This window comes from Pristiophorus japonicus, chromosome 24 (genome assembly GCF_044704955.1).
Source record: "Pristiophorus japonicus isolate sPriJap1 chromosome 24, sPriJap1.hap1, whole genome shotgun sequence".
In the NCBI taxonomy this organism is placed as follows: Eukaryota; Metazoa; Chordata; class Chondrichthyes; family Pristiophoridae; genus Pristiophorus; species Pristiophorus japonicus.
In genome coordinates this window covers 11339521-11356786 of record NC_092000.1, presented here as the reverse complement: position 1 = coordinate 11356786, position 17266 = coordinate 11339521, and the positions used below count along the sequence as shown (strand labels likewise).

The window sequence follows — 17266 nt, the reverse complement described above, 5'->3', positions numbered from 1 at the left end:
TGATAGCGTGAGTGCCCACCTTTGTATGCGGGTTGAGGCATTAGTAGTTATCCCCTTGTTTTCAGCGAACAGGGATGAGGGGCTTGTGATCGGTTTCCAGCTCCAATTTGAGGCCAAACATGTACGGATGCATTTTCTTTACCTTGAACACACACGCTAATGCCTCTTTCTCAATCATGCTATTGGCCCTCTCAGCCTTAGACAAGCTCCTGGAGGCATAGGCGACAGGTTGCAACTTCCCCGCAACATTAGCTTTTTGTAATACACCCGACTCCTTACGACGACGCATCACATGTTAACACAAGTCTTTTACATGGGTTATACAATACAAGCAGCTTGGAGCATAAAATGTTTCTGGCTTTCTCAAAAGCAATTAATTATTTTTTTTCCCCATACCGAGTTCTCACCTTTACACAATAACACATGTAGGGGCTCTAAGAGGGTGCTTAACCCCGGTAGGAAGTTACCAAAATAGTTGAGGAGTCCCAGGAACGACCGCAGCTCCGTGACGTTGTGTGGCCAGGGCGCGTTCCTGATAGCCTCTGTCTTGGCATCTGTGGGCCGAATGCCATCCGCCGCGATCTTTCTCCCCAAAAACTTCACTTCTGCTGCCATGAAGAAGCATTTCGACCTCTTCAGCCGCAGCCCTACACAATCCAGTCGCTGGCGGACCTCCTCCAGGTTTTGTAGGTGCTCGTCGGTGTCCTGACCCGTGACCAATATGCCGTCCTGAAAAACCACCGTGCGTGGTACCGACTTGAGTAGGCTCTCCATGTTTCTCTGGAAGATCGCTGTAGCCGACCGAATTTCAAACGGGCATCTGTTGTAGATGAACAGTCCCTTGTGCATGTTGATGCAGGTGAGGCCTTTCGAAGACTCCTCCAGCTCCTGCGTCATGTAGGCCGAAGTTAGGTCGAGGTTGGTGAACGTCTTGCCTCCTGCCAGAGTCGCAAATAGGTCGTCTGCCTTTGGTAGTGGGTATTGGTCCTGTAGCGAGAAACGATTAATAGTTACTTTATAATTGCCACAATTTCTGACCGTGCCATCATTTTTCAGTACTGGAACAATCGGGCTGGCCCACTCGCTGAATTCCACTGGGGAGATGATGCCTTCGTGTTGCAGCCTGTCCAGCTCGATTTCCACTCTCTCCCTCATCATGAGGTACCGCTCGTGCCTTGTGGTGAATGGGTCGTGCCTCTGGGACCAAGTGGATCTGCACCTTCGCCCCGGAAAAGTTTCCAATGCCTGACTCAAAAAGGGAAGGAAATTTGTTAAGAACCTGGGTACATGAGGCCTCATTGACATGTGATAGCGCTCGGATGTCATTCCAGTTCCAGCGGATTTTGCCCAGCCAGCTCCTTCCAAGCAGTGTGGGGCCATTGTCCGGGACAATCCAGAGTGGCAGTTCGTGCACTGTGACCTTGGCACTGCCCAGGACAGTGATGAGTTCTTTGGTGTACGTTCTCAGATTCGTGTGGATGGGGCTCAGATCTGGTCCGAGTGCCTTGTTGCACCACAGTCTCTCAAACATCTTTTTACTCATGATGGATTGGCTCGTGCCAGTGTCCAGTTCCATGGCTACGGGTAAGCCATTCAATTTTACATTTAGCATTACAGGTGGACATTTCGTCGGAAATGTGTGCACCCCGTGTACTTCAGCATTTGCCTCCTCTGAGGCTCGAAATTGCTTTGATCACCATGAACCGATCTTCCTTTGCCACTTGGTGGTTAGCAGGTTTTGCAGAGCTTGCAGCTCGTTTGCAAGCTCGTTGGAGGTGCCCCATTGTTCCACAGCTCTTGCTAACATACCCTTTGAAGCGGCATGAATAGGCTGAATGGAAGCCTCCACAACACCAACAAGGTGTGAATTGCCTTGCATTCATCCTTTGTTGCGGACTCAGTCATCTGGGTCACCTGAGGCCTGCTGGCAGTTGCAGACTCGTGGTTTCTGCCCTGTACATTTCTGCTTGCAAACACAGTTCCAGTTAATTTATGAACATTGCTAGCACTTGTGTGCTGAGAGATTTGTTTGGTGTTATCATTGGTGGACATAAATGCCTGTGCTATCGCAATGGCCTTACTGAGGGTCGGTGTCTCTACAGTCAAAAGTTTTCGTAGGATGCCAATGCCCACCCAGTACAAAAAAGTCTCCGAGCATCTGCTCCAGGTAGACATCACTTACATTGTCCTGCAAGTCGCCTTAGCTCGGCGACGTAGCTCACCACTTCCTGACCTTCAGATCGCTGGCACGTGTAGAACCGATACCTCGCCATCAGCACGCTCTCCCTCGGGTTAAGATGCCCCCGAACCAGTGTACACAGCTCCTCATACGACTTATCTGTGGGTTTCACCGGAGCCAGAAGATTCTTCATGAGGCTGTAGGTCGGTGACCCGCAGACCGTGAGGAGGACCGCTCTCCTTTTTGCAGCGCTTCCTTCTCCGTCCAGCTCGTTGGCTACAAAGCACTGGTCTAGCCGTTCGACATAGGCTTCCCAGTCCTCACCCTCCGAGAACTTCTCAACAATGCCCACAGTTTGCTGCATCGTTACGTTGGATTCGTATACTCGTCGCCAGTTATTGTGTTCCTAAGATAGATGAGACTGCACACAGGGAGGTTAAAGTAACAGTGACCTCAGTCTTTATTAAGACACCCCAGAGTGAGGAACAGGTCTTAGGGGCCGGCTTATATACAGTGCTCCCAAGGGATGCTGGGATCCCTTGGGACTTCAGGGGATGTGCTCCTGGTGGCAGAACATATCCTTCATTGAAATACCTGTGAACTCATCCCTTTTTGACGTGGAAGCAAGTCATCCTCGATACGAGGGACCGCCTATGGTGATGAAGAAACTTCTAAGCGTAATTTCAAAAGTAACCTGTTGGCTATAAAAGAACTTTGGGATATTCCAGATGAGTATCAAGTGTGCCGAAGGTTCACCAGACTGATTCCTGGGACTAATGGATCGCCCTATAAAAGGAGAAATTGAACAGACTTGGCCTACATTCCTTGGAGTTTAGCAGAATGAGAGGCGATCGCATTGAAACTTATTATTGGGCTGGATTTTCGAGGGGTTTGCGACTGTATTTCCGCCGCGTTTTGACCCTCCGCGGGGAGAGCTGCATCGGACGTGTAATGACGCGGATTGCGTTACCGTCCGAGTTTCGGCACTCTCCCGACCCACACGCTGCGCCCAGAACAGCGACAGGTAAAACCCGCCTGTGCAGTCCTGCCAGCAGCGGTAAGTTAGAAAACCTGCAACAAAAAAAAAAAAAGTGTGTTTAATTTTTTAATATTTGAAATTTTTTGCAGCGATTACTTAGTTAAGGACCTTGGTAATGTTTTTGCAATGATTTTCCACCCCCCCCCCCAACCCCAGGCGCCTCTCTCAGCACAAGCGACACAGTGCTAAAGTTGGCAAGGATCACATTTCACCGCCATGAATGCTCGTGGCCCCAAAGGCCTAGTATCCGGCTGAAAATCGGTAGCGTGACAAAAAGAATAATTTTCTCGTATCGCTACCATTTTCGTCCCAAAATCTGAAAATTCAACCCTTTAAATTCTTACAGGACAGGACAGGGAGGATGTCTTCCCCCTGGCTGGGGAGTCTAGAACGGGTTACAGTCTCAGGATAAGGGGTCATCCCATTTAGGATTGAGATGAGGAGAAATTTCTTCACTCGGAGGGTGGTGAATCTTTGGAATTCTCTGCCCCAGAGGGCTGTGGAGGCTCAGGCGTTGAGTATATTCAAGACAGAGCGCGGTACATTTTCGGCAACTAAGGGAATTAAGGGACATGGGAATAGAGCGGGAAGGTAGAGTTGAGGTAGAAGTTCAGCCATGATCTCATTGAATGGGGGAGCAGGCTCGAGGGGCAGACTCATGCTCCTATTTCTTACGTCCTTGTGTTCAGTACTTCATTTTGTGTCGACAATTTGAATGAGCTTTGCAGCCAAGTTGCTTCACAGGTAACCAGTTGATTGAAAACAAAGGAGGAGGAGAATTATTAAAGCGCCGACCATTTGTACAGGCAATTGATACGAGCTTCAGAGACATGGGGCACAATGCAAGATAATTAAGAGTTCATCCCAGTGGGGGTGAATGACTGGAATCAGATTTGGAGGAGCGAATGGGTTGTGGCCCAAGGAGAGAGAGAGAGAGAGAGAGAGAGAGAGAGAGAGAGAGAGAGAGAGAGAGGGGGGGGGGGCGAGTTGCTGATTAAATGACCTCGGTCAATGTCATTCTTTAAAATAAATCAACATGTATTGAAACAACTCCAGTTCCCCTCACAGAATCATCCATTTTGAGCGCCCTCCCTCCCCTCACTCTAGAAAGTCCGTTATAAGGAGAGACTGCGAGCAAAGAAAAATGGCCACTGGATACGCAGTCGGCCAATGGGGAGCTTCCCGAGGTCAGCTTCTCCCGATGGCCTATCTTTTGCTTTTGACGCTGGGCGAAGAACTTTGAAGAGGAGGAGGTAGACCTTCCTCTTCAAAGTTCATAGAAACATATAAAATTCTGACGGGGTTAGACAGGTTAGATGCAGTAAGAATGTTCCCAATGTTGGGGAAGTCCAGAACCAGGGGTCACAGTCTAAGGATAAGGGGTAAGCCATTTAGGACCGAGATGCGGAGGAACTTCTTCACCCAGAGAGTGGTGAACCTGTGGAATTCTCTACCACAGAAAGTTGTTGAGGCCAATTCACTAAATATATTCAAAAAGGAGTTAGATGAGGTCCTTACTGCTAGGGGGATCAAGGGGTATGGCAAGAAAGCAGGAATGGGGTACTGAAGTTGAATGTTCAGCCATGAACTCATTGAATGGCGGTGCAGGCTAGAAGGGCCGAATGGCCTACTCCTGCACCTATTTTCTATGTTTCTATGTTTCTATGTTTCCTCACTCTTAGAATTCTTGTCTGGCGCGGATTCCAGAAATTGATACTTCCACACCTGAATTGTGCAATCACAATAACCCTGGCATCATCAGTTACCCGACACGGTCTGCCTTCAGCTCCGACCGCTGCACTCCTATCTCCAAGGACCCCGTCACCCACATCATCGACAATCTTCACTAAACGATTGCATCATCCTCGGCAGTCCCTCAGAATCGAGGAAGGCTCGCTTCCACTTTTGAAATGAGTCCTTAGGTGGCTGAACAGTCCAATACGAGAACCACAGTCCCGGTCACAGGTGGGACAGATAGTCGTTGAGGGAAAGGGTGGGTGGGACAGGTTTGACGCACGCTCTTTCCGCTGCCTGCGCTCGATTTCTGCATGCTCTTGGGGATGAGACTCGAAGTGCTCAGCGCCCTCCCGGATGCACTTCCTCCACTTAGGGTGGTCTTTGGCCAGGGACTCCCAGGTGTCGGTGGAGATGTCGTACTTTATCAGGGAGGCTTTGAGGGTGTTCTTGTAAAGTTTCTGCTGCCCACCTTTGGCTCGTATGCCGTGCGCCAGTACAGCCTTTGGCCGCCTGAGGAAAAGTGTGTTCAAAGACCAGGCCCTCAAATCTGCCACCAAGCTCATGGTCTATCGGGCTGTAGTAATACCCACCTTTCTGTATGGCTCAGAGACATGGACCATGTACAGTAGACACCTCAAGGTCACTGGAGTAATACCACCAACGATGTCTCCGCAAGATCCTACAAATCTCCTGGGAGGACAGACGTACCAACATTAGCGTCCTCAACCAGGCCAACATCACCAGCATTGAAGCACTGACCACACTTGATCAGCTCCACTGGGCAGGCCACAATGTCCGCATGCCAGACACGAGATTCCCAAAGCAAGTGCTCTACTCGGAACTCCACACCAAAAGGGATGAGAGTTCACAGATGTTTCAATAAAGGACCCGATATTGCAGTCCTGAACTCTACGGGTGGAAGATGCCTGTGCTTGGATTTTTTTTTTTTTTTTAAAACGTGTGGTGACCATTGCACATCAGCCACCACACGGGCTCGTGAGAGCTCGGCCTTGGTCCCGTGGCAAGGGTTAACCAGGGATGACTAGACCAGCTCTGCTGCACGGACCTAGTGCGCACACATATTGCATTGTGGCCTGGCCCGTGCTTCCCCTAGGCCCTCGGCTCGTCTAGGCCCCGTACCCTCATTTGTCACACCCCCGCCACGATCACTTATCGCGGCGGAGCTTCGGCGAACATTTGGTGCGGGGAAACGACTGCACGGAGCCAGCAGCAAACAAAATCAGTCAGCAACTGAAATGAGCCTTACTTCATGAAAGCAAACATTAAACCAATGCACGTACGGAGAATGACTCGCACACGTCGGGACAACATAAAGGAACGCACTATTTAGACAGCTGGTGAGGAATTGGAGCAAAGGCCAGCTGGCAGATGGAGCTGATCAAACACACAGTGTGGAACATGGCAGTTCCCAAACAGTGAGGGCTACACGAATGTTACGCCGGCAATGGGAGGACGTGGGGTCAGATTGGTTTGCGCTAATTAAGCTTTCGTAAGAGAGCGAAATTTGTAAACTTCACCACAGGAGATAAAATGACTGGTGCAGTCCATGGATGCATTTACACTACTGTAGCATCGGTTTTGTTATGTCTGTGATGTACCTATGAATGACTCCACGAGGCAATGTGTTGTACTCAAACTGTAGTGACCTTGGTCCTTTATTCGTAACTCCAGAGTGAGGCAGCCGCATGGTGGCTCCCTTCTTATACAGCCCCTGCCACCAGAGCAGGAAACCCCGGTCTCCATCAGTTGCACCCTCTAGTGGTGCCAGCATAGTATATACACAGTGTAAACCTTATTGATAGTACATCAGGTAACAAGTCTCCATCTTATGCAACTATACAGTGACTACACAGAGCGTATATCTATAGTCTGCATATACGACAGGTTTCATAAGGTTACACAGGATATACGGCACAGAAACAGGCCATTCAGCCCAACCAGTCCAGGCCGGCGTTTATGCTCCACTCGAGCTCCTCCCATCTTTCCTTATCTAACTCCAATGGAACGCACTACAAGTGATCTATCCAAAAACCTGGCTTGGTTGACCAAGTTGGCATTCAAGTTTTTTTCAATGTCCTTAATTGAATGCCAGGGGTCAGAGACACCAAATATCACTCTCGAATCTCAGGACTAACGGCACCAATTTAACATGTATAGGAACAGGAGTAGGCCATGCGGGAGCGAGGGGGGAGGGAGCGAGGGGGGAATGATGCTTCAATCCATTACCTTTAACACCGGTGGGGTGTAGAGCATGTCCTCCAGGCCCAGAGGGCAGCAGTTGCCTAGATACTCCTGGGTGAACTCCACAATCAGCTGCAAGTTATAAAGACTGTCAGCTACAGACATGGTCTCCTTCAAGCAAACATCTGTAAAGGGTGGGGGTGGGGGGGAGCGGAGAAAGAAAAGTTCAGAGCATAGTCACTACAAACACCACCAAGTCTAAGAGGTACATTTGTAACTTAGCGGAGAGACATCTGGATGCCAAGAGGCCCCAGGAGACCCATGCTCAGAGAGCCTCAACCTCCATGTACTGCTCTCCCCCAGTTACAAGCCAGAGACCCACTGCACTCGATGATAAGCAGCTAGCTCCACACATGGGTTCTGAACGGATCTCGGACAGCACTTCCTGGGATGCACCAAACTCTGGGACATCATGGCCATTGGGACAATGGAGGTCAGCTCGCTGATATGCAAGGATGAGGGGGGGGGGGGGCGGGGGTGCCGTACCTTTACCATCGGCTGCACTCGACCGTGCAAGTGCCCATTGTGACAGAGTACTTGTCCAGTGAAACCCGCAGGGCCACTTTACTCTGCGCATCAACATCAGCTTGAGTTTCCAAGAAAATACTACATGGGACTTCATCGCAGTACATGGACTTTACAGCATTGCCTCAGGCTATTTGGCCCAAGTCGGTGTTTATGCTCCACACGAGCCCTCTTCTCTCCCTCTCTCAGCATATCCTTCTATTACTTTCTCCCACATATGTTAATCCATCTTCCCCTTAAATGCATCGATACTATTCGCCTCAACCACTCCCTGTGGTAGTGAGTTCCACTTTCTAACTAACCACTTGTCACTTTAATTCTCTGCCCCACTCTGACCTCAGCCTCCGACACTGTTCTAATGAAGCTCGAGGAACAGCACTTCAAGTCGGCACTTTACAGCCCTCGGAACTCAACATCAAGTTCAACAATAACCACCACTGACATTTTCCCTCGGACAGCAACTGTTGGAAATACTGCTGCCATTTACACCACCTCTAATCCCATCTTTTGTTCTGACGAAGGGTCGCTGACCTGAAACGTTAACTCTGTTGCTCTCTCCACAGATGCTGCCTGACCTGCCGAGTGTTTCCCAGCATCCACTGGGTTTTTTTTATTACTAACCACTCTCCGGATACAGAAGTTTCTCCTGAAGCCTCTATTCGATTCTTTTGCGACGACCTGACATTTCTGGCCCCAAGTTTTGGTCTCCCCTGCCACACGAGTGGAAACGTCCAATCAAAATCCAAGATTGGTCTCCACGTAGACTCTGGCTGAAACCCATTCTCGCATTTGCCATTCGCAGCTCACCTTGCAGACGCAGCACATCAGGACAGTAGTGGTGGATCAGGGCTGCTACCGCACATCCATTGGCGAGGTCCTTCAGCTGAGTTACCGTAGGGAAGCACGGCGTCTGTTTGCTCAGCACCTTATCCCTCCTGTAGCGAATCTGCTTACAAGAAACACAAAATCTTAGGTTTGGAAACAGAGCACGTGAGAGGAATGGGAGGTGGGGGAGTGGGGGGGGGGGGGGGGGCGAGAGCGGAAATCGAAGGGGAACTCTACAGATAACAAGGATTGAAATAGCCACTAGTATGGTTTAACTTCAGAAATAAGCCACACAAAATGGATGAAAATAAGAATACGCTGATGGACCGGAGCCAAAGCCAAGGGCCTGGGTCCCCAAGAGCAACCTTAGTCACACTATTCTTCAGATTTACTCATGGAGGGAGCTAGGTCCTAAAGGCACTGGAAGCCAGGGTCACCATCTTAGTTGGGTTTAACTTCCTCCTTTAAATTCTCCCAGTGCAGTAGACGACAGTGGGCATTGGTCTGGGACAACTAGGACCTCAAGCCTTTCGCTATAGGGTTTCATATGAAGCAGCATACCCGAGAAACTCCCAGACTATATAAACTTATGGGTACCTCCACACAGACACACACACACAAAATGGCAGCCCGTTAATGAAAAGAATCCCATAACCAGAAAAATCACGTTCTTAATCTGATTGGGAGACCATCTTCTGAGTAAAGACTCCTTAACGCAATGAGTCTCTGAACAGGTTCAACTGCACTTACTGTGGCCCATGTGTTGCGCTGTCATAAGAAATAGGAGCAGGAGTAGGCCATACTGCCCCTCGAGCCTGTTCCGCCATTTAATACGATCATGGTTGATCCAATCATGGACGATCCAACCATGGACTCGGGTCCACTTCCCTGCCCGCTCCCCATAACCCGTTATCGGTTAAGAAACCGTCCATCACGGTCTTTAATTTATTCAATGTCCCAGCTCCCACAGCTCTGAGGTAATTCTCTGCACCTCTGCTGTTATAAGTCGGCAGCCTCGGAAGGGTCAAAGTTCAAGGTTGAGGGTTGAGGGTTTACGAACCAATTGGCGCTGAAGGAGCAGGCACTAAGTTTCTTTCACTTCAAGTGGTCGTGTGGCCCAGGAAAAAGCAGCACGGGGGAGGCACAATGTCTTCCGATCACAGGTAGGCATTCCCCACCAGTTGCCTGGTTGGCAATAGACAAGACTCTGGCATGGAGTAAAGGCTGCACAAGCAGGGGCACTGGGCTGCAGTTATCATGGGCGACTTTAATTTACATATAGATTGGGCTAACCAAACTGGTAGCAATACGGTGGAGGAGGATTTCCTGGAGTGTATTAGGGATGGTTTTCTAGACCAATATGTCGAGGAAACAACTAGAGGGCTAGCCATCCTACACTGGGTGATGTGTAATGAGAGAGGATTAATTAGCAATCTGGTCGTGCGGGGCCCCTTGGGGAAGAGTGACCATAATGTGGTAGAATTCTTTATTAAGATGGAGTGACACAGTTAATTCAGAGACAAGGGTCCTGAACTTAAGGAAACTTCAATGGTTTGAGGCGTGAATTGGCTAGAATAGACTGTCAAATGATACTTAAAGGGTTGACGGTAGATAGGCAATGGCAAACATTTAAAGATCACATGGATGAACTTCAACAATTATACATCCCTGTCTGGAGTAAAAATAAAATGGGGAAGGTGGCTCAACCGTGGCTAACAAGGGAAATTAAGGATAGTGTTAAATCCAAGGAAGAGGCATATAAATTGCTCAGAAAAAGCAGCAAACCTGACGACTAGGAGAAATTTAGAATTCAGCAGAGGAGGTCAAAGGGTTTAATTAGGAGGGGGAGGGGCGGGAGGAATAGAGTACGAGAGGAAGCTTGCTGGGAACATAAAAACTGACTGCAAAAGCTTCTGTAGATATGTAAAGAGAAAAAGATTAGTGAAGACAAATGTAGGTCCCTTGCAGTCAGAATCAGATAAATTTACAATGGGGAACAAAGAAATACTTCGGCTGTCTTCACGAAGGAAGACACAAATAATCTTCTGGAAATACTAGGGGACCGAAGGTTGAACGAGAAGGAAGAACTGAAGGAAATCCTTATAAGTCAGGAAATTGTATTCGGGAAATTGATGGGATTGAAGGCCGATAAATCCCCAGAGCCTGATAGTCAACATCCCAGAGTACTTAAAGGAAGTGGCCCTAGAAATAGTGGATGCATTGGTGATCATTTTCCAACAGTCTATCGAGTCTGGATCAGTTCCTATGGACTGGAGGGTAGCTATTGTAACACCACTTTTTAAAAAAAAAGGAGGGAGAGAGAAAACAGGGAATTATAGGCCAGTTAGCCCGACATCAATAGTGGGGAAAATGTTGGAATCAATTATTAAAGATGAAATAGCAACACATTTGGAAAGCAGTGACAGGATCGGTCCAAGTCAGCATGGATTTATGAAAGGGAAATCATGCTTGACAAATCTTCTAGAATTTGAGGATGTAACTAGTAGAGTGGACAAGGGAGAACCAGTTGATGTGGTGCATTTTCACTTTCAAAAGGCTTTTGACAAGGTCCCACACAAGAGATCGGTGTGCAAAATTAAAGCACATGGTATTGGGGGTAATGTATTGACGTGGATAGAGAACTGGTTGGCAGACAGGAAGCAGAGAGTTGGGATAAACGGTTCCTTTTCAGAATGGCAGGCAGTGAGTAGTGGAGTGCCGCAGGGCTCAGTGCTGGGACTCCAGCTCTTTACAATTTACATCAATGATTTAGATGAAGAAATTGAGTGTAATATCTCCAAGTTTGCAGATGACACTAAGCTGGGTGGCGGTGTGAGCTGTGAGGGGGAAGCCAAGAGGCTGTAGGGTGACTTGGACAGGTTAGGTGAGCGGGTAAATGCATGGCAGATGCAGTACAATGTGGATAAATGTGATGTTATCCACTTTGATGGCAAAAACATGAAGGCAGAATATTATCTGAATGGTGGCAGATTAGGAAAAGGGGAGGTGCAACGAGACCTGGGTGTCATGGTACATCAGTCATTGAAAGCTGGCATGCAGGTACAGCAGGCGGTGAAGGTGGCAAATGGTATGTTGGCCTTCATAACTAGGAGATTTGAGTATCGGAGCAGGGAGGTGTTACTGCAGTTGTACAGGGCCTTGGTGAGGCCTCACCTGGAATAGTGTGTTCAGTTTTGGTCTCCTAATCAGAGGAAGGATGTTCTTGCTATTGAGGGAGTGCAGTGAAGGTTCACCAGTCTGATTCCGGAATGGCAGGACTGACATATGAGGAGAGACTGGATCGACTAGGCCTTTATTCACTGGAGTTTAGAAGGATGAGACGGGATCTCAGAAACATATAAAATTCTGCTGGGACTGGACAGGTTAGATGCAGGAAGAATGTTCCCGATGTTGGGGAAGTCCAGAACCAGGGGTCACAGTCCAAGGACAAGGGGTAATCCATTTAGGACCAAGATGAGGAGAAACTTCTTCACTCAGAATTGTTAACCTGTGGAATTCTCCACCGCAGAGAGTCGTTGAGGCCAGTTCGTTGGATATATTCAAGAGGGAGTTAGATATGGCCCTTACGGCTAAAGGGATCAAGGTGTATGGAGAGAAAGCAGGAAAGGGGTACTGAGGGAATGATCAGCCATGATCTTATTGAATGGTGGTGCAGGCTTGAAGAGCCAAATGACCTACTTCTGCACCTATTTTCTATGTTTCTATGTTTCTAAGCCCAAATAAAAGTCTCTGCGGACCCAGGTATGAAATGATAATTCATATATTTCACGCGGTATTTTCCGCAATGTATAATCCGGGCTAGGATACCTCCGTCAGAAATCTCCTTGCAAAATCCTGGAAGCATTTAAAGGGGAAAGCTAGATAAGCGCAGAAAATCATAGAAAAATTATGACACGGAAGGCGGCCATTCGGCCCATCGTGTCTGCGCTAGCCGACAAAAAGCTACCCAGCCTAATCCCACTTTCCAGCACTAGGTCCGTAGCCCTGTAGGTTACGGCTCTTCAGGTGCACATTCAAGTACTTTTTAAAATGTGGTGAGGATTTCTGCCTCTACCACCCTTTCAGCAAGTGAGTTCCAGACCCCCACCGCCCTCTGGGTGAAAAAATGTTTCCTCATCTCCCCTCTAATCCTCCTACCAACTACTTTAAACCTATGACCCCCTGGGTTATTGACCCCTCTGCTAAGGGAAATAGGCCCTTCCTAGCCACTATCTAGGCTAGCCATAATTTTATACACCGCAATTAAATCTCCCCTCAGCCTTCTCTGTTTCAAGGAAAACAAACCCAGCTTATCCAATCTTTCCTCATTGCTAACATTTTCCATGATAGAGAAAATATAAGGATATGCTGATGGGGTGAGATAGAGAGGGGTGAGAGGAAGCTCATGTGGAGCATAAACACCAGCACTGACCAGTTGGGCTGAAAGTATTTTACAGCACAAAATTGGGCCTAAGTAAAAATGATGTGCTGTATTACTACACCAGAGTTACAATCAGGTCAATATTGAGGACTCCAATTTTACTTTGGGGCATTGTATTGTGCTACAGATATTTTCACACACTAGTCTTAAAAGAAATGTATTTCAACGTTTGCCACCGATAATTACATGGTACAAAGGGCGGAGATTGGCTTAAGGATTGGAGAGCACCATCCCAATAGTCCCGATATAAATATCGCTGCCTCCAAGGAAGTGGCGGAGATTGGCTAGTTCGTTCTGAGTTAGCTGGCCCCAGCGGTTTTGGTTATAGGAACAGTTCTATAAAATTAACGCAAGAAATAGGAGTAGGAGGCCCATAAGGCCTCCCCGAGCCTGCTCCGCCACAAGATCACAGCTGATCTCCAATTAATTGTGCGACACCTCTTTAGACCTTCAAGGATCCGGCTTAAAATCTGTTGGAGTTATAATCAAGTGCCAGGCCAATGGGAACCTCTTGGTCCCAAGGAAAAAATAAATCTCAAGGAACTTGAGCAAAATAAATTTCCAATCCAACTGGAATAATAAAGGCGCTATATAAAATCAAGTTTTAACAGAGTAGATTGTCCCAAGGCGCGCCACGGGAGCGATCACCAATATTTGATACCAAGCCACATATCAGGAGGTATTAGGACAGGTGGCCAAAAAGCTTGGCAAAGAGGTGGGTTTGAAGGAGCATCTTAAAAAAGGAGGAGGATAGGGGTGTGGAGAGATTTAGAAGAGAATTCCAGAGCTTAGGGTCTAGGCAGCTGAAGGCACAGCCGCCAATGCTGGAGCGATTAAAATCGGGGATGCTCAGGAGGTCAGAATTGGAGAAGCGCAGAGATCTCGGAGAGGGAGGGTTGCAAGGCTGGAGGAGGTTAGAGAGAGGGAGGGGCAATGGATCTGAAAACAAGGATGAGAATTTGACAAAAGGCCATTTGTGATTTAAAACTCACTACACCCTCATGGGGCGGAAACAGGTGCCTCTCCCATTTAACCTTCCGGTTACTGCACTTTGGAAACTTCGAACTTTGAGTGACCACAGGAGCGAAGCCATGCCATGGACTCTAGTGCAAGACTTAGAGGACTCAAGTACGTTACTCCACTGGGCTAGCTACATCCAGGTGATTCTGAAGCTCCCTATGCTAAAGACACCACCTGCAGGCTATACATCTGTGAAAGGGTTCTGTATGTAATGTTCTAGCACAGTGTCAACGCAGTATCTATTGCGTGCAAGTGCGTGGAACAGCTTGGTCAATGGAAATAGCGAGAGAGGGGTCCCAAGGTAAGCTCAGAGAGTTACGGCGTGCTGTCAGAGGCAGAGTAGAGAAACTTCTCTCAGGGCTATGCATTGGATATACGGCACAGAAACAGGCCATTTGGCCCAACCAGTCCATGCCAGCGTTTATGCTCCACTCGAGCCTCCTCCCGTCTTTCCTCATCTAAATCTATCAGCATAACCCTCTATTCCCTTCGCCCTCATATACTTATCTAGCCTCCCCTTAAATGCATCGATACTATTCGCTTCAACCACTCCCTGTGGTAGCGAGTTCCACATTCTCACCACCTTCTGGGTAAAGATGTTTCTTCTGAATTCCCTAATGGATTTCGTGGGGACTATCTTATATTGATGGTCTCTAGTTATGCTCTTCACAAGTGAAAAAGCATTCTCTCTCGGTCAGCTCTATCAAAACCTTTCACGATTTTAAAGACCTCGATGAGGTCACCCCTGAGAGTGAGAGTACCCACGGGCGATAGATGCAGTCCAATCAGCCAGGACGGTGAATCGGTGCTTGAGAACGGAGCCCGTTAATCTGCAGGGAGGCACGGGTGGTGTCGAGAGACTATGGTGCAATTCCTTTAAATGGAAGTCGCCCATCGAGCTCCGAGGGGGACCTCACTCCGAGATACCAGAACAGCAGCAAGTTGAATCTTGTAAAGTCTACACCTATGCGTATGCTCACAGGTTTGTAGAGCTGTTGAATTGGGAGTGGCTTAGCCAGTTACCTGATGTTCACAAGACTCAATAAAACCCTAGCCAGTTGGGTTCGGGGGAATCCACGATGAGGCAGGTGGTTGTGAGCCTGGTGGATGAACTGGTAATGTGTAATGTGATTGTTAAACCTTTGCTAATAAACCAACTAGTTCTTAACAGCAATGTGTTGCTATGAATTCTTAAGCAAAGAACCCATGAAGCAAATACATTGCAGCCGTGGTTATTATTTGACTCCCATCACCTTCCATTGTGCTAAAAGTTCACTCACAATGGAACCAGCTGTCAAAGCTAATTCTCAGCCCTTAAGTTACCACAGGGAATTTTTTTTAAAGGTTTGCAACAGGCTTGCTGTAAAATAACAGTGGTTCCTGGAGAATCTTTCATTTCACCAAGGAAGGAAGGTGGTGGCAGGGCAGGGTGGGGGGGGGGGGGCGGGGGTTTAAAAAAATACCCATCGACGTTTAATGTTAAAAAATGCATGACTAATACGCCAAGGGAAACAGATTGCAAGGCGACTGGCACAGAGCAGGGGGAGTGGGAATAATTGGTGAGCTCAAAGAGCCAACACAGGCACGATGGCCCTTCTGCACTGCACGATTTTACAAAGTCAAGGATTTGTTGTAATTGTGATCAGAAAACACAGTCGTTGGGTACCCTGGAAGAGCCAATCTCACGAGTTGGACCCCTTTTAAAAATAAATCTGTCAAAAAGTAGTGGGCTCAGGCATACTTGTTTACATTTTAGTTGCTTAGTGTTGCTATCATTTTTTTTTTAAAACATTAAGTGAGAGGCCCACCTTTGCCGAGATGGGACACAAGGCCAATTGCTAGCAGAAGGAGGTTGGGTTATAAGTAAAGACTTGGGGGAAACCAAGAAAGAACACAAGAATATAAATAGGAGCAGGAGGCGGCCATTCGGCCCCTTCAAGCCTGCTCCACCATTCAATATCATGGCTGATCTTCAACCTCCACTTTCCCACCTGATCCCAGTATCCCTTGATTCCCTTAGTTCCCAAAGATCTCTCAATCTCCGTCTTGAATATACTCAACGTCTGATCCTCCACAGGCCTCTGGGGTAGAGAAGATTCACAACCCTTTTGAGTGAAGAAATTTTTCCTCAGCTCTGTCTTAAAATAGCCGACCCCTTATTTTGAGCTACGTGACTCCCGAGAAAGGGCCTCAAAAAGATTACAATACAAAACGGAGCAGGGATAAATATTATTTGGAGCTAAACCACAACAGTGGGACAAGGGCACAGCTTCAAGCTGGGGAAAGGTAAATTTGGGAGCAAGGTGTTCAGAGTCACCAATTTGACTTGTGGAGAATGTTTAAAGCCTGGAATCAGGAGGCCATTGGGCCCTGCCGAGGTGGGTGGAAACTGCAAATTCTTTTGAATGATGGAGCCAGTTTATTTGTGCTTTCATTTCTCAGCAAAACAGTGGTCAATCATTCAGGGTCACTGCGATGTGTGGTGCCTATTATATTGGTGGACAGCGATTTTCAGATCTGATTGGTGACTACAGTCATGTGCCCTGCTGACTAAAAAAGAGAGAATATTCTGTTTCCAGTAGCACCTCCAGAGCCTGTTGAGGACATGGAGAGTTTGAGCCAACTTGCCATACACCCTCCCCAGGCCAAAGACTGCCCTAAGTGGAGGAAGTGCATCCGGGAGGGCGCTGAGCCCCTCGAGTCTCATTGCCGAGAGCGTGCAGAAACCAAGCGCAGGCAGCGGAAAGAGCGTGCGGCAAACCAGTCCCGCCCTCCCCTTCCCTCAACGACTATCTGTCCCACCTGTGACAGGGACTGTGGTTCTCGTATTGGACTGTTCAGTCACCTAAGGACTCATGTTAAAAGTGGAAGCAAGTCTTCCTCGATTCTGAGGGACTGCCCATCATGATGATGATGGGATATAGATGAAATTAGTTTTCCACAGCTGTAAAAAGATCTTTTAAAAAAGAAGGGTAGTTGGGCATAGTGTGGGAACTGGACATATACACCTAATTAATGATTCTAGCACCCTCGAACTATTAGCTTCAGGAACACCTTTAAACCAGCATCGGGCATCACTGATTAAACAAACATTGAAAACGAGAGAGAATACATGAAGATAATAGCAGCAAGTCTATATCAATTATTTATCATCAATTAAAAAGAAAGCAAGTCTAAATCAAAATTAACAATTCACTTGCAGAGATTCCGAGAGAGAGGGGAAAATTATTTAAGGTCA

The 17266-nt window shown here is 47.7% G+C and overlaps 1 protein-coding gene across 2 annotated transcripts in view; it reads right to left on the bottom strand.

The window, feature by feature from the left end:
- camsap3 (calmodulin regulated spectrin-associated protein family, member 3) overlaps positions 1–17266 on the bottom strand; it is a 224681-nt gene that overhangs the window by 50406 nt on the left and 157009 nt on the right. For both annotated transcript variants that reach the window (XM_070867249.1, XM_070867250.1), the window contains 2 exons: positions 8550–8688; positions 7203–7342 (listed from right to left, as the gene is read on the bottom strand). In XM_070867249.1, coding sequence (XP_070723350.1) covers positions 7203–7342; positions 8550–8688 — 279 coding nt within the window. The remainder of the gene's footprint in view (positions 1–7202; positions 7343–8549; positions 8689–17266) is intronic.